This window comes from Esox lucius, chromosome 10 (genome assembly GCF_011004845.1).
Source record: "Esox lucius isolate fEsoLuc1 chromosome 10, fEsoLuc1.pri, whole genome shotgun sequence".
In the NCBI taxonomy this organism is placed as follows: domain Eukaryota; kingdom Metazoa; phylum Chordata; class Actinopteri; order Esociformes; family Esocidae; genus Esox; species Esox lucius.
The window spans coordinates 22,757,250-22,782,027 of NC_047578.1; the positions used below are offsets into that span (position 1 = coordinate 22,757,250).

General features: G+C 47.9%; 1 protein-coding gene across 1 annotated transcript in view; it reads right to left on the minus strand.

Moving 5' to 3' along the window:
• The window catches only part of LOC105027920 (ephrin type-A receptor 7), a 127,235-nt gene that overhangs the window by 91,125 nt on the left and 11,332 nt on the right, over nt 1-24,778 (minus strand). Inside the window, exons 2-3 of the mRNA XM_020050466.2 lie at nt 5,186-5,250; nt 2,362-3,034 (exon numbers count right to left, since the gene is read on the minus strand). Coding sequence (XP_019906025.1) covers nt 2,362-3,034; nt 5,186-5,250 — 738 coding nt within the window. The remainder of the gene's footprint in view (nt 1-2,361; nt 3,035-5,185; nt 5,251-24,778) is intronic.

A 24,778-nucleotide genomic window follows, 5' to 3' on the forward strand; every position in this document is an offset into this window, starting at 1 on the left:
GAGGGGTGTCGTGTGTGGGCTGGTGTTTCAGAGAGCCATACACACTTAGTAAGCTAAGACAGATGGCTTCCCTGGGGACCAGCTCTACTGCTCATCACATTAGAACGCTCTCTGCCTTCCCAGCACACAACAACACACTAAAGAAACAAAGGAGTGTGTGTGGGTCTGTGTGTGTATAAAAAAAAACAAACACACTAATACGAATTTGGTCCATTTTTTCTCTACTAAACTTTATGTCTGGGTGTCTCCAGCAAAGATAGCAGCAGTTCACAGTCGACATCTCTCCAGTTACTTAGAACATTGATTTAAATCTTCAAAACCTGCCACTAGGGGCAACGGTGAGCACTGTCAATTACAGCAACTGGGGAGCGATCAGGGTTAACGGCCTTGCTCAGGGGGAACTGATTTATTCACTTTGTCAGGGATTTGATCCAGCCACATTGTGGTTACTGGTAAGGTGATTTAACTGCCAGGCTCCTCAGCCGACCCATTTGTTCTTCAATAAAGTCCCTTCCGGTTCCACGATAAATGCTTTCTGTTGGTTCAAACCGCCACACAGTGCACACTGCACCAGCAATTTGATGAATGGAGAGACAAAGGAAATTAAAACTGAAGTGACATTTGGCGAATGTCATCCAGACCACAACAGTGACTCGATGAGTCCAATTCTGTATGTACCATCTCAGTCTGACAGACTTAGATATTTAAAATGACTCAATTTAACGGCATCACCTATAGATGTCCACCCCCCCGGCATTGAAACATCTGAATGAAAGTACATTTGTTACACCTTGCGCCTGCTCTCCCGATCAACCCTCTCCTCAATAAATATTGAGCTGCTCTCACACAAACACAATGACTTGTACATGTAAATAAGAAACAGGCCACAGGAGGGCAATTCCTCAAATACACCGGCCAAAAGACAACCAAGACAGACACTGTAGTCAGCTAAACACCATGGTAAAGAAGTCAACTGTCACATATAGAACGCATATCTAGAAAACCCTACTGACATACTAAGACACGTGCGTGTGAAATGAAATAACAAACACTCCATTTGGCTGCTGTGTGTGTGTGTGTGTGTGTGTGTGTGTGTGTGCCGGTGGCAGCCTAATTCCTCAGTTTAGTAGAGCATTACGGCTGATCAATAGTGCTGGAGCGTGGGGCCTGTGGGAGAGCTGGGGCAGTGCTGGACCTGCATATTCATGCCATTAACACTGAATAAAGCAGTATTCTTCTGGGACTGCAGCTGATGGGGACTGACAGGGCCAGTCGCCCACCACAGTCCCTCATGCACACATGCACGCACTCACACACATGCGCACACGCACGCACAGTTTTTACAATAAAAAATTTAAAAAATATATATTTTACATAAACCTAAAAAATTATATGTTTGTGAGGACGTGCAAAAAGGTCATCAAATAGTACGTTTACAGAACTCCAGTACACTTCACCTCCTTTCCTGCCTGCCTGCCACCTCCCTCAGGTTCCTCTCGCTGTTTGCTATTTTTCGACCCCACTTCGTCTCACATGCTCTCTCTAGCTAGGCTATCCCTTCAGCCTCTCCGTCGTCTCCTCTAGGAATCGCTCCTTATAATCTTTCGCTGTCCCGCTCCTCTCCACCGTTGCCTCCCTTTCAACACCAGGCTTCATGTAAAACACAGGAAATGGTGCTCAGGTTGTACTGTGTAATGGTGCTCAGGTTCCAGGAAGGGGCCGCGGAGACCAACCTTCCCCAGTCACCAGCCCTCACACGTTCCATTCCGCCAAGACAAATCCAAGCTGGCCCGCACTAAGGGAAGCTTCCCAGTGGCGCATTAGCACTTTGTGCACCCACTCCTCCCCTCCCTCTGCCCTCTGGTGCAAGGCCACGGCACCCACAGCACAAGACAGGCTGAGAAAAGCAGACGCCGGTAGCTCTCTTTGGCCGCGGCCATCCGAGCCACTGTCTGTGAGGACAAGCTAGTGTGGATACTCCAGCATTGGAGCACAGACGCCCCAGTCGCTCGGCACCTTGGCAATGGCCAAGGGCCTGGGTGCATCTGGGAGGGGGGGGGGGGGATTTGGGCTGTGGGCGGCCCATGCTAAACACGATTCAATTCAAAACCGTCAACGACTGCACAAATGTCGCCTTGTTAAACCCAATGACGGATGACAGAGCGTGACTCATCCCATTCACGGCCTCATTTCGCCCACTGTCCTTCGCTGTGACAATGTGAAAGCGCTTTCTGTCTTCAAATGGGAGTATTGACGAAACATCTCAAAGTCAAAGGCAGGATAACTGTACTCTGTGATCATCCCTAGAGTGAAGCACACACCCCTCCTTTGCCCTCTCCCTTTACAACCCCCCCCCCTTACCTTCACAGCTGCTGTGGCCTTCCTCATAACCCGCCGAACAGCTGCACTTCCCGATGGGCACCAGCCACTCCCCCTCGGCACTGCAGTGCATCCTGGGAGGGCTGTCCGCATCCACTTCCGAGTTGTTGACGCAGGCGCCCCGGACCTCCACCAGCGTGGCGAACGCCGCCTCTGCGACAGTGTCGGGGAACACGGCCAGATTCTGCACCGTGGCCAGGCAGCGCTTGTAGTACACACGGACGGCCACCAGGGCCACGCACGCCCCCACGTCCTGGAAGGCCAGATGGAAGCCCTTCCGGTTGAGGTGCCCGATCTCCCGCACCTCCGTGTTCAGCTTCATCTTGCGCTCGCCCAGGTCGCCCTGCGTGAAGCTCTCGTCGGCCGCGATGGTGTCGATCTTGGTGTAGCGGTCCTCACGCGCCACCCGCCCCAGGTCCTTGTCCGACTCTGCGTAGAGCAGGTTGAAGGTCTCCTTGCAGGTGCCCGCCACGCCTGGGATGCTGTTGCAGTCTCGCAGCGTGAACTGCAGCTCCACGAAGATGCGCTGGCCGCCGCGCCGCGCCACCCAGCCCGTCTGCAGCCAGTTGTTTTGCTGGCTGGGCTCCATCACGTTGCACACCTGGTAGGTCCGGATTGGCTTGTACTTCTCGTCCACGCCGCTGATCTCCTCCCACTGGGAAGAGAGGACAGGATAAAGGCTAATAAATATTGAGAGAGGGAATGGTTAAGGGATGAACGAGGGGAGAAATTCTACAAACAGACAGACTGACGAGGACAGATGGACGGACACAGGCAGAAATAAGTAGAGAGAGATAGTGGGAGCGCAGATCAACGGTGTGTCATTATCATCCAGACGGAGGGTAAACATAATGTTTGGCTTTGTGTCTGCACAGAGGAGCACTAGAGTCCTGGAAAGGTGTGAAGGCCAGGAGTAAGCACACCTCAAGAATGTGTGTGTAAATGCATCTCCACAGACACATACACAAACATGCACATTATCATGTTTGGATATGTGTGTGTTAGTGTCTCCACGGACACATACCCAAACATGATAATGTGTGTGTGTGAATGTGGCTGGATGCCTAAATCCTCACTCTCCCCATGATGGAGGGAAATACTACGGTGAGCACATAGAGCCGTAAGAATCTTACAGCTGCCCATTCTGACACCACGGAGAGGGGAAATGCAAATGGCTGCCACTGTATTCTGATTCAACAGGGTAAATAAAGAACAGATTGCGCGCGTGTGTGTGTGTGTGTGTGTGTGTGTGTGTGTGTGTGTGTGTGTGGTGAGGGGGGGCAGCCACATGGTTGTCATTGTTTCCGTCGGATCGTAGCAGGTAAAACTCATCGTTTGTGCTGAATGAGCAATCCACAATGCTTGGTTTAAGCACCATGGAACAGATTTGGTAGCCAAACAACGGAGTACGTTTCCTGGTAAGCTCACATGGTCAGGATAAACTCCTGGCTGTTGCCATTCGTCTACACTAGAAGGAGAGGCCCTATGAAGCTTCCGAAAGCAGAGCCTGATCTAGGATCAGTGTGGCCTTAAAGGATCATAATGAATAAAAGGTTGTATGGACTGATCCTAGATGAAAACTCCTACTCTGACATTGCTTGACACATTAGGGCACTGGGTGAACATGAATGTTCATCTGCATCGTGGCCAGTTGTAGGACAATTAGGACATTATCTGCTTGTAAACGGGGACCAGTGGTTTGGAAATGGAACGGAGGTGGAAACAGGCAGACTTGGTGACAGAGTTAATGTTGTGATCAAAGGACCTAGCGGGGTCTACGATGACACCCAGATTCTGGACCTCGGGGATGGGCAGATGGAGGAACCATCAATGGACACCTACTTTCATGGACGGGTTGGATAGAATGAGGGATGATGTGAAGGATCGATGTGTGTGTGGGTATATTATATATATGATGAAAGGATGACAGATGTATACATGCGTGGATAGATGATGAGATCATATATATATATATATATATGGATGGATGGATGGATAGATTGATGGAGAATCACAAACCGAGCTGAATTTTCTGATGTGGTTCGAGATCGTATAACACAGGTATTACAAAACATGTATTGCTTTGGTAACCTGTTTAAAATATCAATGAATTAACTTGGGTTATATAACATATTCCATATAATATAACATGTTTCATCCTCTGCAGTTTGGCTGAAGTGTATGAACTGGACAAGTCCATTTATCTCTGGTTCATATCGGAACATGGTCTCTTACAAGCCCCATCGGATGATAAAGAGCACAATAAATCATCCATAGGTCTTGTAGTTCAGCGACAAAACTCCAGGTAAATGTGACTTCAAGGGACTTCAAAAACCACTTCATCTTCAGTAATTCTTAAATTCCCCGCCACCAGCTATCATCTATCTTCCACTCGTAACTTAGCGTGTGGTTTTTACAAGCCAAATCGATAGCGGAGGGGACAATTAATGCGTCTCCGAGTGTCTAGCTGTTTTCTCCGCGGACGTCCTGTACAGGATTAGGCCATCGATTAGCGTATGATGTGATGAGCCCCGTTTCATTCCGCCAGAGAGCAGAAGAGAGAATGTGGATGGACGGCGGAGGGAGGAGAGAGGGGTGGGCCCAGGCTGAGTGTTCCTGGGCGGGTTCCTGGGAACTACACCTACTAAAGTGAGGGGAGTGGACCTGGTGTCAGAGCAAGCAGGACCAGCGTATGGAACAAAAACAGCCAGTGGAACAAACACGCACGCACCACATGCCTGTCACAAACACTGATAAAGCACAACGGACACTAGATGACATCCAGAAAAAACACAGACACACTCACTCCGTTGGAGGGGTAGGACGTCCAGCCCAGTTCAGCCTGGGTCTCTTTAGAGTTCAGCAGCACCACTAGAAAAGAAAGGGAAGGTGACAGAAAGGTAAATCATATTAGAACATTTGAAATTATCTTGTCGTCAGACGGGATCATGTTGGTCTGCTTCCAACTCCACTTGTTCTCTCCTATGGTGCAGGCATTACCCCCCCCCCCCCCCCCCCAATAAGGCTCAAGTCAAAACTAGGGGCCCTAAAGAGAGACTACAGTCCAATTTGGGACACAGGCCCAGTCTGGCATTGTTCATGTAACGTATACTATCTGATTATCCACATTACAGTGGCAAAGACAATACAGGACGCTTAGATGAGTCAAATTACATCATTTTGATACATTATGCTTCACTGATAGTGAGAAAAATTGAAGGACAGAGGATATACAATGTGCTGATACTGCAGTGGGCTGAAATCGAACCTCTGCAACAGGAACAAACCAGGCCACCAAATGTAGAGTTTTTACATTGATGTTAAGGGGGCCCACTGCCCATCAGCATGAGAAACAGGATGAAGGGCGTGAGCCACCGTGTTGATTTTCCCTTGAAATTAACTTGCGATAAGCCCACAGTCGGGCCATTAGAAGAAAACGAGGTGATGACATTCTGGTAAGGCAGCACTTAAAGTAATAACGCTCCCCGTAACATTTTAGGATTTGGCGAATCGCGAAAGTGCTGTCGTGGCATAACATTTCCAAGCCATGAATTATCGTAAGTGCAGCGAAGCCATCTGTTTGGGAATTAAGCTTGTGAGACATGTTTTTGCTCCATAACTTTAAACCGTCCACAGCTGCTGCTAAAGCAACACAAAGGGTGTTTGGATCAGTGGTTATCCAGTGATTTGACCTGCAGGTCTGAACTACGTTCTCGGTCACACTTAAATATTCTGCCGAAAATAAATGTATCAGTCTTTTTATTAGATGAAGAAACAATACTCCAACGTTTTTCACTTCAATCACCAAGTCCGTTGGACAGCTCTGTAAATAAATGTCCTTTAGTCTTTTAGTTTATTTGCTTATTTTCTCCTTTAGTTAGACACTCCTTTTAGTTCCACGGACAGACAACATGTCAGGGCCTCTGGCAGCCTATTCTCAGCATCACAGCTGAACCGACATAAGGACCTTGGACAGCACATTCCCAAGCAATGCCCTCCTCGCAGCTCCTACATACAGCCGAACTGCTTTTCAGGACCTTGGACAGCTCATACTCAGACATGACAACCTCCGTTCCCATTTAAAGCTAAAGTGCCTTTCAGGACCTTGGACAGCAATCCTCCAGTATCCATCAAATACTTAGGTAGCCTGACTACTGCAATTTTTTCAGAACCTTGGACAGTGCTTACAGAATATTGATACCAGATGACACACAGCAACCTTGGTTAATTCCGTCTTTTTTTTTAAACTGGTATCTCAGGACCTTGGACAGCAGGCCTTCCATGACAATTCACTGATATTAAACATTTTCATGCGTGGGTGTGTGTGGGGCGGGTGCCATGTCAGTGCCTTGGACAGCTCTCACTTTTTTCTGTATTTGTATCATACATCCCTGGAGAGATGTTTGCCCCTTTTACACCAGAGTGGCGTGGGACTGACTGTGCATCACTGATAACAGCAGGGGAGGAAAGAGGAGAAGAGAGAGACAGTCAGAAAGAGCGAAAGACCATCATAAAAACAATCAACGAGCCAGACTGACAGGGCGACCGACAGGACGGGGCGACCGACAAGACGGGGCGACCGACAAGACGGGGCGACCGACAAGACGGGGCGACCGACAAGACGGGGCGACCGACAAGACGGGGCGACCGACAAGACGGGGCGACCGACAAGACGGGGCGACCGACAAGACGGGGCGACCGACAAGACGGGGCGACCGACAAGACGGGGCGACCGACAAGACGGGGCGACCGACAAGACAGGGCGACAGACAGACAGGGCGACAGACAGACAGGGCGACAGACAGACAGGGCGACAGACAGACAGGGCGACAGACAGACAGGGCGACAGACAGACAGGGCGACAGGAAAAAAGTTGGAAGCTGTAGTCAATCAGTCAAGTGTATTCTGCTCAGAGTGACTATTAGGAATAATCCCACTAAAGTCAGACTAAAAGGCATAAGAGAGAATAAAGACAGGAAGGGAGGGTGGAAGAGAGACATTGAGGGAGAGAGGAAGAGAGGGAGAGGGAGCACTAGAAACACTTCTCGTAGCAAATGACTAATGCACTGTAATGGCCATAACCATTATCAACAGTTAAACACAGATTTCCAGGGGGGTTATTTCAGAATTAATTGCCTATCATTTAGTTTCTGACAATGTGGAGATCAGAGAAAAGCCATGAAGCTTCTTGTTTTTTTTATGTGGATTCACTTTCAAAGGGGCGGGCTTGCATCCTTAAAAGATTATAGGATGAATGGGAACGGTATCAGTCAACACAACGGCATTTCAACTGTACAGAATCATTTGTTTCATTTCATGCATTATGACTCTAATGTTTACATGCACGATTCTTGTTTCTTCTCACCATCTTTCAATAAAACTATTAAATGTTCTGAATTCAATGTCATTATGTTTCGTGTCCAACTCCGGGAAAGCTAGCTGTCCTCTGTCTAAGGTAATGTGGATCCTATTCATTACCTTCCATTCAGAGGACCTGACAGGAAGCATGGAGACATCTTTTAAAACAGACTGTTCAATGCATGAAATACGCTGGTAATCTTGTTTCCATGGCGATAAACTAAGGAGTATACACAACAGTTAATCTAACTTGTACACTAAACAGCTCTTGAAAAGAAGCCACTCTGATGTCTATCACCAAGACCAGACTGCATAAAAGTCTCATCTCTATCAGGGACAGAGAAGATGGAAACTGCCCTTTCTTCAAGCCGACCAGCCAGCCAGCACCGGCTGACATTCACCAGAAGGGCATTTAGTGCTAAACACACAAATGAACTGAAGAGAGAGTCCTTGTTCTATTTAGCCAGTAAGTGCCCCCCAACCCCCGTCTCACACTCTACATCTTGAAAAGCCCTTGTGCCTCGTTCGAGCTCTTGCAGTTAAATTGAGTTATTTGGCCTCGCTGACACGGACTTGATATTCCTGCGTGGCTAACTGTTGAGGATAAAGAGAGGGGCGGGGCTGGATCATGCTAACAGGCCGCCGTTCAATAAATGGACCCAGGGCTCATTTTCAATGGTTTCTAAACTGGCACGTGGTCCTGTTAACTTGGAGATATTGGTCTAAAAGGGTCAACTTCCTTTGTCACCATTTACTCTCCCGTTCGCTCCGTGTGTGTGTCGCTCGCCTTTCAACAACACGTATACAACAAGGCGAAAGCCGCAGATGGAAGAGTTTAAGAGGATGTTTTATCTACAAGGAGCGACAAGAGTCAGCAACCAAGCAGACAGCTAGCTGGTGCCGGTGCTAATCTCCTTATGAGACGGGCACCGTCACCGTTCCCCTCCCAGAGTCCCCAGTGAAAGGGCGAATTATGAAATGAGCCCCATAAAGTTCAATAGAGAGGATTATCCACACATGTTGTGCCGGTGTCCTCCCCGCAACCCGAGAGCAACTTATCAGGCTTCCGCATTCACGCCAGAAGGCCCGGGGCTCAGCAACAGAGAGGAGGCTGGGATTGGCAGGCAGCCTGGCAGGACAAAGACCCGCGGTTGATGGCTATTGTCCACAAAATATCCCTTTAATATGACGACACTAAGAGGGGAAGAGACGTACATCCGAAACGCATGCAGCCGCTGTAAAATAACATTTTTTTAAAAAATAAGCAGTTGCACACGAGCGGATACGTGATTGCAGAAAGGGACGGGCATAAGACACGGGTGAGAAGATACAGACACACCTGTGTTTGGCCGGGTTGCTGCTAGACTCATTGACATTCCACGTGGAGAGACCATGCATAGGTGCCGATTTATGTTTTCCTCCGTGGGTGCTCATAGGCGCAGTCCATTCTTATGTATATATATATGTATATACACACACACACACACACCTATATACCTATATATACACACCTATATATACACCTATATATACATATATAAACGCACTACGCACACCTATTCATTTACTTATTAATAAAGCCGTAAAGTAGATCTTTCAAAATGTACCACTTATCACAAATACAGGATTGGAGATGAAAAGTTTAACTGACACGTAGGCCTAACCGCGATCAGTTCGTGGGAAATTAATGTTTTGCGCTATTATCTAAATATCGATTAAAAAAAACTACACATATAGTTTCTGGGAGTTTCTCCCTAATATCTGCTACGAGTTTTTGATAGTGGCATTTTTTCATCTGAGAAACGCTGTGATTGGTGGATAGGGAGCACCCGGAGCAGGCGACTGGTTATGTCGCTGTCACTAACATCGACAGAACCAATCACAGTGTGACAGACGCTTTACATATCACCAATGGCAAGTTTAATTTTAAATGAATGTAGCCTACTGGCGGACTGGCGGTCTGGCACACGTGGGTGCTCTTGCGCGGTATTTTCGTGGGTGCTCGCTATTTTCCGTGGGTGCTCGCTATTTTCCGTGGGTGCTCGAGCCCCGGAGCACCCACGGTATCGGCGCCTATGAGACCATGCACCTCTTCAAATCTCTAATTAATTCATTCACTCCCTCACAGAGATCTCTCGACCCCAACTCTCGCCCTCTGTCCCTCCTTTTCCCCCAATCTCTCCCTCTCTTTCGTTTCTCCATCCTTCTCCCACTCTCTTCCTCCGTCTATGTCCCTCTCCCCTTGTAGCCACTGGAGTATTTTCCTTATGCCTGGATAGGTCAGGCGGATGGCTGTCGGCGCTCTTGAATATAAATGGCCACCTGTTCAGAGGTACCGTCTGTGCATTTCCCGCCAGCTCTGAATGCTCCGTACAAAGACAGTCTATGCCGCGCACAATAATAATAACAATGATTTAGCTTTGATCCAAAACATCTGGGAGTATTGGTGCATACATCTTACACGGGAGAAGTGCGGGGATTCAAACCCACTACGCTGCAAGTTCTCCACCAAAGGAGCTAATACATATCAATCTTTCATTCTCACGCGAAGAGGTGAGAAAACGATCCTGAATCGATACGCTGACTCAGGAGTTTGGTGAATACGAACCTGTTCAACGTCACCTGAGGACTAGAGTAAAGCTTTTCTCGAGTCACCATTTTTTTTTGTCTATTTGAAGAGAGAAGCTTTTTCTTCCGCTCCCCCCTCGCTTGGGAGGGGAATTCTTAAAGGGGAGTAATTGAGTGTCTGGAGCTGATGTAGTCAGGGGAGCGAGAAAGAGAGCAGTGCCAGGTTTCATTTCGGCGCCAATCACTGAGGAAACGCTGAGGCAGCCTGCCAGGCGTCTACGGATCAACTCCGCCCGTGGGTCGTTATACAGTGGCGGTGCCCCTGTGCCAGGGCCTAATGATGGGCACCCGGGTGGCACCGGGGCGAAACGCTACAGATGCAATAATGAGCGCTGTGGCACCTTGCTGCAGTGGTTTGACTGAAATAAGACAACAATTCCCAAGTGGTTGATGTATAACCAGTTCACTGCGGTCCCCAAATGGAAGCTAAACTTGCTACATCTCAATACAGTTTCAAATGGGGAAAATGGGTGTACTTTTTTCCCTCCGTCAGTACAGGATATGTCTCTGTCCATGGCTGGCAGTGTTGTGCACTAATGGCCTGGCTTCAGAGGAACAACGGGACAAGAGGAGACCCAGAGCGGAGGAAAGCCTCGGGCTCAAGCCCTGTCAAGGCGCACTGAGCTGCTGGATGCGCTTACATAACCCAGAGAGGCAGGCAGCGAGAGAGAAACAGACAGAAAGAAGCAGACAGAGAAGCTGAGGGAGAGAGAGAGACAGAAATAAGCAATCACAGAAAGAAAAAAGCAGGGAGAAAGATTTTTTAGAACTGCTAGGGCCATGGCCAGATGATGTGAAATGGAAAGTGCTGAGCCGAAGGGTTGACCTATAAAATACTGCATATTTGATGCATCGCATTGCGTCCAAAGACTGATGCATGCTGACAAACGTGTGCAGTACAGCGCACACAGGCGCACTCCAACCGAGCCCAGGAACACGGAGCGCCAGCGTGGGTCGATCAGCTGCGCGAGTGCGCTAAATACTCACAAGGCTATAGGGCATATTGGATTGATAATAAATGATTCATTATGACCGTCTCCACCACATGAAGAAGATAGGAAGATCAAAGATGCCGAATAGGCGCTCCTGTCACTGTGACAACTGGGAGACTTAACCTTTTTGTTCCAGGCGTTCCGTTTTAAATGTCACCGACAAACCAATGGCGGAGCGTCGCGGCGCGGCGTGTTGGCACAGCTTTTCCGGCTGAGAGGAATCCACCTGCTAAGCCTTTCGGATGACTGCTGCATTATTGAGGCGATATCGCAGTCGCGTTGCCATCCATTTCCAACAGGCCCAGTCGAGCAGAAGGATGCATTATTTAACCGGGCGCCGAAGGAAGAGAACGCAGGGTTGGCAGCGGGAGGGTCTGGTCGTGCATCCTCAATTTCCATCACTTCTATCCGCATTTGGCACAGACTCACTCTCTCACTTCACCCGAATGCCTCCCGCTCCCGCGAAATAACTTATATGACGCTACACGGTATATCCCGGAATATATAGCCAAGGAATGGTTGTCAATACCGCCAATACCGTTTTAATAATTTCTTTGAAGGTTTTTCAAAGCGTTTCAATATTTGCAACTCCTTTTAAGGTAAATTCCGGTAGCTTGCGTGGTTGGTTGGATGTTTTCATTTCACCTGTCACATCTGTTTTTAACTGATGAAAGTAGGTTCTCCAAACAGCTGAGCCAGTAAAGTTACTTTGCGAAGTGTTGTCTGAAATGTCACTTCATCCTTTCTTACAACCTATACATTATCCATGTTATTACGTATTCTGTAAGTCTGCGGTTCCCAACTCCTGTCCTCCAATAACCCCAGCAGTATTTATTTTTATTTTAGCCCTGGACAAGCACAACCAATTCAACTCAGTGAGAGCCTGAAAATGTGTTAAGTTGAATCAGGTGTACTTGTCTGGGGCTACAACAAATGTGTTCTGCTGGAGGTACTGGAGGACAGGAGTTGGGAACCACCTCTATAAGCAATACCAATTATCACATTTAACACAAAGTATAACAACATAATTGCTATAAAGGAATAGGTTGAAACATTACCAAGATCTCACATATATTTTAGTGATAAGTTTCTTGATAAATCTTGTCCCTGAAAATATAGATCTGCCCTCCAGGGTTATTACTTGGGGTATAATACCTACCCACTGGGACCAGGATCTCAAACTTCACGTCAACATATTTACCCAACACATGCCCAGGTGGACACGGGTTACTTGAATCTTTATTTCAACATCTTTTCCATCACACCGAAACCACTGAGATAGGGTGGCGTTTCACACCAAATTACAGTGCAAATGATGAATACTATATTAAGCCCCACTATCTCCTATGTATTCAAGGTGAATTGCAGAGCACCAGCGCTCATCTCACCTGTAGAACACAACAAACAGGCTAGGTAAACACATCAACTATTGTTTGTTCTGGTTTCTCCATTCATGACTTGAAGAGGGGAAAACAATGTGGACGGTTCTAAAATTATCAAAGTGTGCTTCTGAGGAAATCTTTATATATAATTTTTTACTGTGGCAATGTTTTTTCACTGGCGCTGCCCAAAGTCTAGCAACTCCTCAAGATCAAAACACTAGAGTCAACAGGAACACAAGACAGGCTGGGTTGAACAGACAACACAACAGTAAGTAGCTGAATCAGTAAGGAAATGCAGAATTGTATGCTTTGCTTTCTGCAGTGTTTGAAAAGTCAAAGAGCTTTTTTTAGATACGTAATTGGATGCCTCCGCACTTTTCTGTGCTTCCTTTCATCATTATGTGCTGTATGGCGCTGATACTGGAAATCCTGGGATGGGACTTTGTCACTGTTCTGACAGCCAATGGTGACATGCATCTCTGTCTGCCTGGTGGACCTCCCCTGAAGGGACGTCGTCCAGACTGAGGTTGAGGGGCAAGACAGAGTTGCTGTTACTCTAGGGGAAGGCCTGCCCACTGGAAGACCTCACGGCTGACATCCTTAAGTCGTCCCGCCTCTGTGCAAGGGCAGCTGTGCTGAGGCCTAGCCCATCTTCCAATAAAGTCTGAAACCCTACCTCTTAAAAAAATACATCACATGTCCTCACCCACCCCAATTTTACCCACGTTCTCCTCAGTTATTAATGAGAAGTAGAGGACAGCGTGGAAACATGAGTCCATCGCCGAAGATTTTTGTGCTGACTTTGTTTTCCCTCCAGTTCAATTTGAGAACCCACTTTAGATTAAATTAGACTGTCTCAACCTCCATCGCCTTTCAGTATTCCCTCCCTCCATCCGTCTATCTTTCCATCTCCTCCACGATTAACCCGACCACTGACTGAATATCACCTGCAGACACACAGACCGACACACACACACACACAGACCGACAGACCGACAGACACACACACACAGACCGACAGACCGACAGACACACACACACAGACCGACACACACACACACACACACAGACCGACACACACACACACACACACAGACCGACAGACACACACACACACACACAGACCGACAGACACACACACACAGACCGACCGACAGACACACACACACACACACACACAGACCGACACACACACACACAGACCGACAGACACACACACACACACACAGACCGACAGACACACACACACACACACAGACCGACAGACACACACACACACACACAGACCGACAGACACACACACACACACACACACAGACCGACAGACACACACACACACACACAGACCGACAGACACACACACACACACACACAGACCGACAGACACACACACACACACACACAGACCGACAGACACACACACACACACACACAGACCGACAGACACACACACACACACACACAGACCGACAGACACACACACACACACACACAGACCGACAGACACACACACACACACACACAGACCGACAGACACACACACACACACACACAGACCGACAGACACACACACACACACACACACAGACCGACAGACACACACACACACACACACAGACCGACAGACACACACACACACAGACCGACAGACACACACACACACAGACCGACAGACACACACACACACACACACAGACCGACAGACACACACACACACACACACACAGACCGACAGACACACACACACACACACACAGACCGACAGACACACACACACACAGACCGACAGACACACACACACACACACAGACCGACAGACACACACACACACACACACACAGACCGACAGACACACACACACACAGACCGACAGACACACACACACACACACACACAGACCGACAGACACACACACACACACACAGACCGACAGACACACACACACACACACAGACCGACAGACACACACACACACACACAGACCGACAGACACACACACACACACACAGACCGACAGACACACACACACACACACAGACCGACAGACACACACACACACACACACAGACCGACAGACACACACACACACAGACCGACAGACACACACACACACAGACCGACAGACACACACACACACACACACACAGACCGACAGACACACACACACACACACACAGACCGACAGACACACACACACACACACAGACCGACAGACACACAGACCGACAGACCGACAGACACACAGACCGACAGACACACAGACCGACAGACACACAGACACACAGACCGACAGACACACACACACACACACACAGACCGACAGACACACACACACACACACACACACAGACCGACAGACACACACACACACACACACACAGACCGACAGACAGACACACACACACAGACCGACAGACAGACACACACACACAGACCGACACACACACACACACACACAGACCGACAGACACACACACACACACAGACCGACAGACACACACACACACACAGACCGACAGACACACACACACACACAGACCGACAGACACACACACACACACACAGACCGACAGACAGACACACACACACACACAGACCGACAGACAGACACACACACACACACAGACCGACAGACAGACACACACACACACACAGACCGACAGACAGACACACACACACAGACCGACAGACACACACACACACAGACCGACAGACACACACACACACAGACCGACAGACACACACACACACACACAGACCGACAGACACACACACACACACACACAGACCGACAGACAGACACACACACACAGACCGACAGACAGACACACACACACAGACCGACAGACAGACACACACACACACAGACCGACAGACACACACACACACACACAGACCGACAGACACACACACACACACAGACCGACAGACACACACACACACACAGACCGACAGACACACACACACACAGACCGACAGACAGACACACACACACACAGACCGACAGACAGACACACACACACACAGACCGACAGACACACACACACACACAGACCGACAGACACACACACACACAGACCGACAGACACACACACACACACACAGACCGACAGACACACACACACACACAGACCGACAGACACACACACACACACAGACCGACAGACACACACAGACCGACAGACACACACAGACCGACCGACACACACAGACCGACCGACACACACAGACCGACCGACACACACAGACCGACCGACAGACACACACAGAAGGTGGGAGGAAGGGAATTCAAACAGGAGAGTTGTGTACATTTCCCTGCTTATTCAGGTCAGCAGCAATTTTGCACCGGAGGCGTCACCGGGATGCAACCCACCCACCCTTCTGCCTACGTACCGAAATAATGCAAACGCTCATATTACGCACGCACACTCGCACGCACACTTTCATCATTCCTTCAGGGCAGCCTACAGGGATGGTAGAAACGGCTACAATGTGCTGCACTGTATCAACAAGACAAGCAGCAGGTTGATCAGCTCTGCTCAGCAGTAAACAGAGGCACCCGGCCAACGCAGGAGTCAGCGTTACGACACAGAAGAGAGGCTCAGGATAGAGTCACACAACAGGGTCTGGGGTACTGGTGGCCTGGTCTGTTCTACACAACAGGGTCTGGGGTACCGGTGGCCTGGTCTGTTCTACACAACAGGGTCTGGGGTACCGGTGGCCTGGTCTGTTCTACACAACAGGGTCTGGGGTACCGGTGGCCTGGTCTGTTCTACACAACAGGGTCTGGGGTACCGGTGGCCTGGTCTGTTCTACACAACAGGGTCTGGGGTACCGGTGGCCTGGTCTGTTCTACACAACAGGGTCTGGGGTACCGGTGGCCTGGTCTGTTCTACACAACAGGGTCTGGGGTACCGGTGGCCTGGTCTGTTCTACACAACAGGGTCTGGGGTACCGGTGGCCTGGTCTGTTCTACACAACAGGGTCTGGGGTACCGGTGGCCTGGTCTGTTCTACACAACAGGGTCTGGGGTACCGGTGGCCTGGTCTGTTCTACACAACAGGGTCTGGGGTACCGGTGGCCTGGTCTGTTCTACACAACAGGGTCTGGGGTACCGGTGGCCTGGTCTGTTCTACACAACAGGGTCTGGGGTACCGGTGGCCTGGTCTGTTCTACACAACAAAGAATTGCAACAATTAACTGTCCCGGGTCTACATCAATTAGATGGAAGGAATAGAAAACAGCAGTCAGACTGACTTTGCGTTCCTGATTTCAATGAGTGGAAGGATTGGAGAGGGTGCGCGTGGGAGAGGAAGTGAGAGTTTAAACAAAAATACAAAGTACAGAATTACAATTCCAGGCAAGAGAAAGATCAAGGAACTAAACCAACATCAGTCGGTACAAACTAAGAACATTTTGTAACAGGGAGTTCTTAGCCAAACAACCACGCTGCAAATGTCTTGTTTTATTGATCGTGTCATTGACAATATTAGACTGAATGGGACATAGGATCAGAGAATGGGAGGTTAGGAGACAAAAAGACAGTAAGAGGACAAAAGCACAGGAAGAGTAGGAGAAGATGGGGGGGGGGGGGGGGCTAGGGGCAGTCAGGGTGCAAATTGGGGGTTGGGAAGACGAGGAGAGGAAGGGGGAGGGAGGATGAACAGGCATGAAAGGTCCAGTGGAGGAGTAGAGACAAACCATGTCCACTTCAGACAAATGGATCGGGCTAAGCCTCCCCCTGTCCAGAAAGACCCAGGGAGAACGACGACCAGCGCGCATCAATTCACCTCCTCTTGTCACAGGTCATGTCATCAAGGGCGAGGGGGGTTGAAAGGCCATTATCAGACGTATCGATCTCCATTCCATTGATGAACGACAGCGAGGGGGGGGCGGGGTTGAGAAGGAGGGAGACGGCGATAGGAAGTGCAGAAAAGGGCTAAGCAAGGGAGTCCGAATTGTCAGCGGACCATCGATCAATATGGGGCACCACGACCTGTCCGGTCGATGGGGGCCGACAGCCAATCAATCAGCAGGAAACATAACTAGCCCCTGTGTAGAAAATAGGCTAGGCGAGTCGATAGGCTACAAACACCGCCTGTCTGCGTTTAGACAAGTCTGTGTAATGGAATGGAGGACAGTGACGGGAGCGGGACTATTATTTACAACACAAACACACTATGGGACGCCTGACCCTCCAGTCCAGAGAAGAACCGATCAGATTAGCTCGGCAGTGTAATGGATGCATAGGGTGTGCGTGTGTGTTGTGTCTGTGTGTTGTGTCTGCGTGTGTTGTGGGCACTGTGTTTGTGTTGCGTGTGCGTGCGTGCACGTGTGGTTTCCGAATCCCTCAACACCCCAGAGGGCGACGGCCAGATGGATGTATTGACCCTTCACATCGGTCACAGGAGACCGAGCTCCACAAAGCAGCCACTGGAGCGGCTGGTTGAGATCACATTGGGCCTCATCAGCACAAATGATCCAGCTGGATATTACAGTCACCTCAGTTCAGTCCTGGTTCCACTCTCCACACAGAGAGGCTGGGAGACTACAAGGACGCGTCTGAAGAACAGCAGAAACCACACACTCTCATAACTGCATAGGAAAACACCCACCCACCCACCCACACTTCAGTGCATGCACCCACCCCCAACCACTCACATACAATTTCACACCAAGCAGTGTCCTTGGGCAATCATCATTAATATGAATTGTTGAGGCGATAAATAAATAATGCAAGAGGGCGACTTGGAATATCAGATTGGTTTGGAACATTCCGGAACAGCACGTCGGTTATTAATGGAATCAAAGTGCTCGTCTAATTAGAGATGAAGCATTCTTCCACCAACTGATGACTCTTCTTCCCTTCAGGCAAACAAGCAGACACACTCACGCACACACGCACACACCCAAATCCCTCTCGTCAACTCCCACAAATCTTTTTCAGGTCGATTGTCTCATTTCATTTCTCCGCCAATTGTTTATTTGCTTATCTGGAGGCTGATAATGGAGTCGTATTATTAATCCAGTAATACGTTGCTTGAAATGGAAAATGTCTCCTACTTATGGAGGATGGGGTTTTCATTACATCATTGGGCACCTAATTATATTGTTCCTCTGACGAAGGGCCACATGGTAGAAGTTTGACATGGTGTAAGGTCTGTCAGAGGTCTAATGGCGAGACAGGTAGTCCAGTAGTGTTTGGCCGGTAAAACAAACTTGGGCCTTAAAACACCAAGATAGTGGGTCTGGTTCAGGGGACATAAATATAGTGCCAGGGCGATACCAGCATTGCGATTGCTGACACTGGAAGGAAACAACACATGAACAAAATTCATTCTCATTCCACTTCCTAGCTTGTAGCACACATTTAGATACAACAGGTTTCTAAAGGAATTAAAATCTCTATACAGACTTACATACAGTGGGTGTAGACACATCAGCGTGTCACTACATCCTTCCAAAGGAAGGATACAGTGGGTGCCTTACAGCCTTAAATGAAAACTTTTCCCAGCTTTATTTAGTCACAGAAAGAGACATATTCAAAGAGACTCATGGGTGTAATTCCAGCTAAGGGTGGTTCCATGAAGTATTAACTCAGGGGGGCGTTCAATTATCCAACTAGGGTATTTTATACATACTCTTCAGTTGGATATTGTAGGTTACTCTGGGTAAATAAAGCCAAAAATGTTGTGTGTTGTTATTCAAGACTGTAAAGCAACAAGAGGTGAACATTCTGGAAGGGGGCGGTGACTTCCTATATCAACTGTATGTAAATACTTGTATCTTCACAGTCCAGCATGCAGGACTTATTCATGTAGGACTTTTTCAATTTGGATAGAGGGAATAGACCACATGGCATGCATGCATATACACAGATACAGATGTTCTCTAGGCTGGTTAAATGGAAGGGGAGAAGTGTCTGTATCCATAAGGTCAGGATACACAGCCTGGTTCACTGGCGTCCATGGCTCAGTGGATTGGAGCACGGAGCTGGCAACGCCAGTGGCAAATTAATTCTGCAAAATGGAATGATTTAGGGGCCAGTCACTGTCTTGTTTGAAAAAAGAGGGAGAGACCCAGAATATATCCATTAGCAATTATTTGGGATTGGATGCTAGTCAAGGAGTTAACGGCCACACCTCCAGAACCCATACCGCCCCTCAACCCAGTCCCCACACGTTGATGAAGATCCTGGTTGGTTCCCTAAATAAACCATGTACGTTTCACCTCCCACTACTCTGTCTCCTTTCTTCTGTTCCCATCCTTTCATAAACAAAATAAAAATATTCAATACATTTAAAAAACACTATTTGCAACCACAAACAGACAAGAACACACCCCAGGGTTGAGGTTGACACCCACACAAGCCAAAATCGTTAGACTTTTGGATTCTAAAACACACACTCACACAAGATGACAGCAATGAGTAGTGTGGAAGATGCCACCCCTTCCTCGGGGAGAATAGTCCACCCCATTCCATGTCCAAACTGTCACATCCACTGCAGATGGCCAGGGTGATCATAGTCATGTCAATGAGCTGGTTTCCCCAGAACCTAGACGTTGATATCGCATAGCGAATGTAACCATTGAATCCAGGGTGAAATCTCATTGCTGCCCTTTCCGTTTTAAAACACAAAATTGAGCGACATCTGTATAATGTACTGGTCGTTGCCGAGCAAGTGATCACACAATGTGGTATAGCTCTATTCAACTGTGCACGTCGTTATTTTTCGGTGCCACACCAAAGCCCTCTCCTGACACTGCATATTGATCCGTCGTTACCTAGAGCTCAACCTACCCGGAGGGCCCCTCCCACCATCGACCCAGGGGTTGTATCGACCAATCGAATTGCACGGGAACCACTGAGAAGTCCTGAAAAGGTTCTGGGAGCTTTTGAGAATGCGTTTCACTGATAACGTAGGCACCGTTACTGAAATAATGTCACTCATTGATTACCGTATGCACCAGCTTGTTCCCGGTGCTCTGCCTAAGGCGCTTAGCCTTACACCAATCTCCAAAGCTGAGTCCAATGGATTGATTGGGCCCCTTGAATAAGCCTCTTTTGTAGGTACCTAATTCCAGCATACATGGATATCAGAGGATGAATAAGACCTGTGTCTTTGTGATGTCAATAGTGCTTTGAAATGTCAGCCATGTTGTTAGGACCAATCACCGTGGGCTGGGGAGCAACAACATGGAGACAGAGATGACTCGTGTCATTACTTGTCTCTATGGTTTTCTGAATGGAACGTCATTCTTTTGAAGATTCTGTTCTTAATACACCAATGATTTCCATGGTGGAACCCGCAAAAAGCGTATGCAAGAACGTCTGCGACTGAAATAAGGAGCATAACGGTAGACGTGTGTGGTATTGGACACCAGGCCAGTCCTTTGCACTTGGAAAACTCATGCAGAACAGTCGTCACCTACGATTAAATACAGATATCTAACGTGAAAGTGCGATCGAAACAATGGATTAAGCAGGTGGATTATGAGGCGGCTCCGCTCTAACCCGGGACTGACGAGGTGGTTAAAATGGGGTTAAGTGGGGAAATGGGATATCGGGAGCGCTTGGTGTGTTTGGTCTGTCGGCCAGAAGGAGCTTATGTTGAAGTACACCTGCTGGGGGAGTTGATGGGGGATCGGAAGGGGGGGGGGGTGGCGGCTGTCGTGTCCAAAGGCTACCGAGCTCATTCTGCTGTGGTGCAGCATCGGTAATACAAATCGATGCATTTTAATTCCCTTGGCAGCTATGAGAGACAGCGGACTGATACAGAGAGTGAGAGAATGGGGGGGGGGGGCGTGGAGACACAGAGGAGGGAGAGAAAGTAAGGTAGAGCGAAGTGAGAGAGAGGCCCCATCTCCATACTGTCAAAACAGGCAGATTGGAATTTAAGGCTTGCCTCACAGAGACCCCACAAATGGGGGGGGGGGGGGGGGTTAAAAGGCAATTTCAGACAACAACAAACACACGCGTGATTGAGGATGAATTAAAATGCAAATGCTACACTTCAATTTTTGCAGATTTCCGCTTGAAGATAAGAGCCTGCTTTCCAGTTGTTGCCAAGTGGAGGTAGACATGCATCTCCTCAGGTTTGAAATGAAAGAAAAACACAGAGGCATAGAAGGGGTTGCTGTAGAAAAACAAATGAGGCTCAGTAGAGGTCTATGGTTGATTCCAATACAATTCCCCTACCATGCTACAACTTCCTAATTTCTTCCTTGCCATTTACTTAATTATGAATTTGTGGTCGCACCACTCTTACTTTGAAGCCTATTGTAGATTCAGGGCCCTGAACAAAGCACCCAGGCTAAACACAAGTGTCTCCACCTTGCGTTTGAGGAAATGGCACTATTGGATTTATGGGGCCTAAGTGTGTCATGTTGAGGGCCTCTGGTTTTATGGTATTTGGGCTTGATGGCCAACGATACGTCATTGTCAACTGTCCAACCAGGCATGGGGTGCACTCTTCTGCCAGGTCAGAGAGCAATGAGTCTAAACGAGAAAAAAAATGAAAGAGACACTATCAGTGTTATCACTGTTGCCTGCTGTGTGTGCGCATGTTAGTGTGTGTGCATAACATGGCGTTTGTTGGTATTTTGCCTGCATTAAATGTGTGCGCATTTTCTGCGCGTGCAAGTATTTAGCAGCCCGATAATGTTGGAATCTTCCCAGGCAGCCGGAAGAAGGAAAGAGGTATGCGAGGATACTGTGGGTGGACTTCAGCTCTGCCTTCAATACCATCCCCTCCCGCTACGACTTCAACACAAACTCTCCCAGCTGAATGTGCCCAGGTCCATCTGTCGGCGGATCGCAGACTACTCACTCTAAGCCCATGACTGTACCTCCAACGACACATCTGCAGCCTGCAGATGGCGTCACTCCGGTCGCCCTCGTTACTGACTGCAACGACTCCGCATACTGTGGTCGTCCGCCCGGTGGTGGTGCGCCGTGGCTGTTGACTTCTGGGAACGCACCCCCTTCGAGAGGGAGGGCTCAGCTGTTTGTTTCGGCTAAATCTTTCAGATTCCTAGGGAGCGTCATCTCCCACAATCATAGGTGGGAGAACATCGTCACAGATAGCAGCAGCACAGCAGAGCAGAGGATGTACCACTTGCTGCAGCCAGAAAAAAAACTAAAATATCTCCCAGTCAATCGGTCCCACAGAGACTAAGAATATGCTCACCATATCAAGCCACCACTACAGCGTAAACTAAACAGCAGTGTCTTTAGTGTATTCTATCCCTATAAGCAACATCATTACATTTTACTTACATTGTGAGCATTTTTAAATGTACTTAGTGAATAATGTTGATTCTGATTTAGTAACCGAAAAGGTTGCTCGATCCAATTCCAGAGGCGGCAAGATGAAACATTTCGTTTTTTTTGTACCCGAGAAAAACTGTTAATCCTAATTACTCACTATGCTCTCATCGTGGCAGCTCCACGGACCTCTCCAATTTTGAGTGGTGGTGTGGAAGCGAGAGAGAAGGCACGTAGGCAATTGCCTTGAAATGTATTTCATTGCAACTAAAATATCTATGAATATTTGTCTAAAATGAATTGAACATGTCTTGGAGAACCACTTTATGACCGCCAAGTGTGGCGCCCACTTACAAAATACTTCAGTCAGTGAAACAAGCACCCCTTAAAACCCCCCATGCAGAGTAAGTTTCATGTCCACGGAAAACAATATATGAAGCCCTCAGGTAACATTTTTAAAATACACTTTACAAAGTTTTAGAAAGTATGGTGACTCTCAAATTACCCAGCCCAGCAATACCAAGAGACTATGGCAAAGACGAATCCCTTCATTCAACTGGTCCTGAAGTTGAATTTACAAACCTGTTGTAGTTACACACAATCCTCAGGACCAGATCATCCAATCAAATTAGAATTAACCAAATTACCACACAGTCAAAAAAATACATTACATATTTGAAAACACAAAAACAAGCACAAAGCAAAACGAAGTGCTATCTGACCCAGATGCGACAGTATTTCACCATTGTTATCAATCACAACTGAACAAAAAAACACTGTCCAGGAATAGACTCCGTGATCCTCGGCTTGAGACTGACAAAGGCAGACGTAGGAAAACATGTCTCCCGGTATATGAAAGGCTGTGCAATAACAGCACCACAGCAGAACCGAAGACAGAGCTGCTTTTCCTGATATGGTGTTTTATATTAATGACACTATCTAATTTCATCCAATTTGAGACCTATGGTTTTAAAGACCTATCTGATGTGACCCTTCGTTCTGGGGGAGGGACTCGTCTGACTGCCACAAAATGACTGAATTAGATTTTATATTGCATGTTATGTTTTTCTTCTCTTGATTGTAGTTCTACTGATTGTCCTGTTGACAGTGGTGATTATTATTGTTTCCACTTAAATGAATAAGTATGCTTTGGCAATATGCGCATTGGTGCGACATGCCAATAAAGCAATTTCAATTAAAACAGAGCGAGGGAGAGAGCGAGGGAGAGAGAAAGCAAGAAAGAGGGTATAAAAAAGGAAAAGAGACAGAGAGGAGAAATAGAGCAAGACAGATGGAGAAAAGAAGAGATAGACATGTTGTGTGTGTATATATACCGCCTCCGCTGTCCCATGAGGCCACACTACACATCGATTGTTCACACACAACCAGGCAGCCTGCGGTAGCATCACAGGCTGCTGGGTGACAAATCCTGAGGCTGCTAAACATCTTTACTCTGGAACATTTAGAACATGTTCTCTTTGGCATTCTCTCTACTCTGAAGCCTGTCATTCTGGCACCGTCAATGATTTGTTATTAGCAAATTAAGTGAGGTTTTAGTATCTGTGTGGTGGACTATACAGCTCAGAAGGTCATCTGAAGGAGACTAGAATAGGAGTGAGAGGGACAGTGACAGCATAAAGAGTGCTTGTAGAGCTACTAGTGAATGTTTATATATACAGTACCTGTCAAAAGTTTGGACACACCTACTAATTCAATGGTATGTTTTAGTTTTACCATTTTCCACATTTCAGAATAATAGTGAAGACATCCAA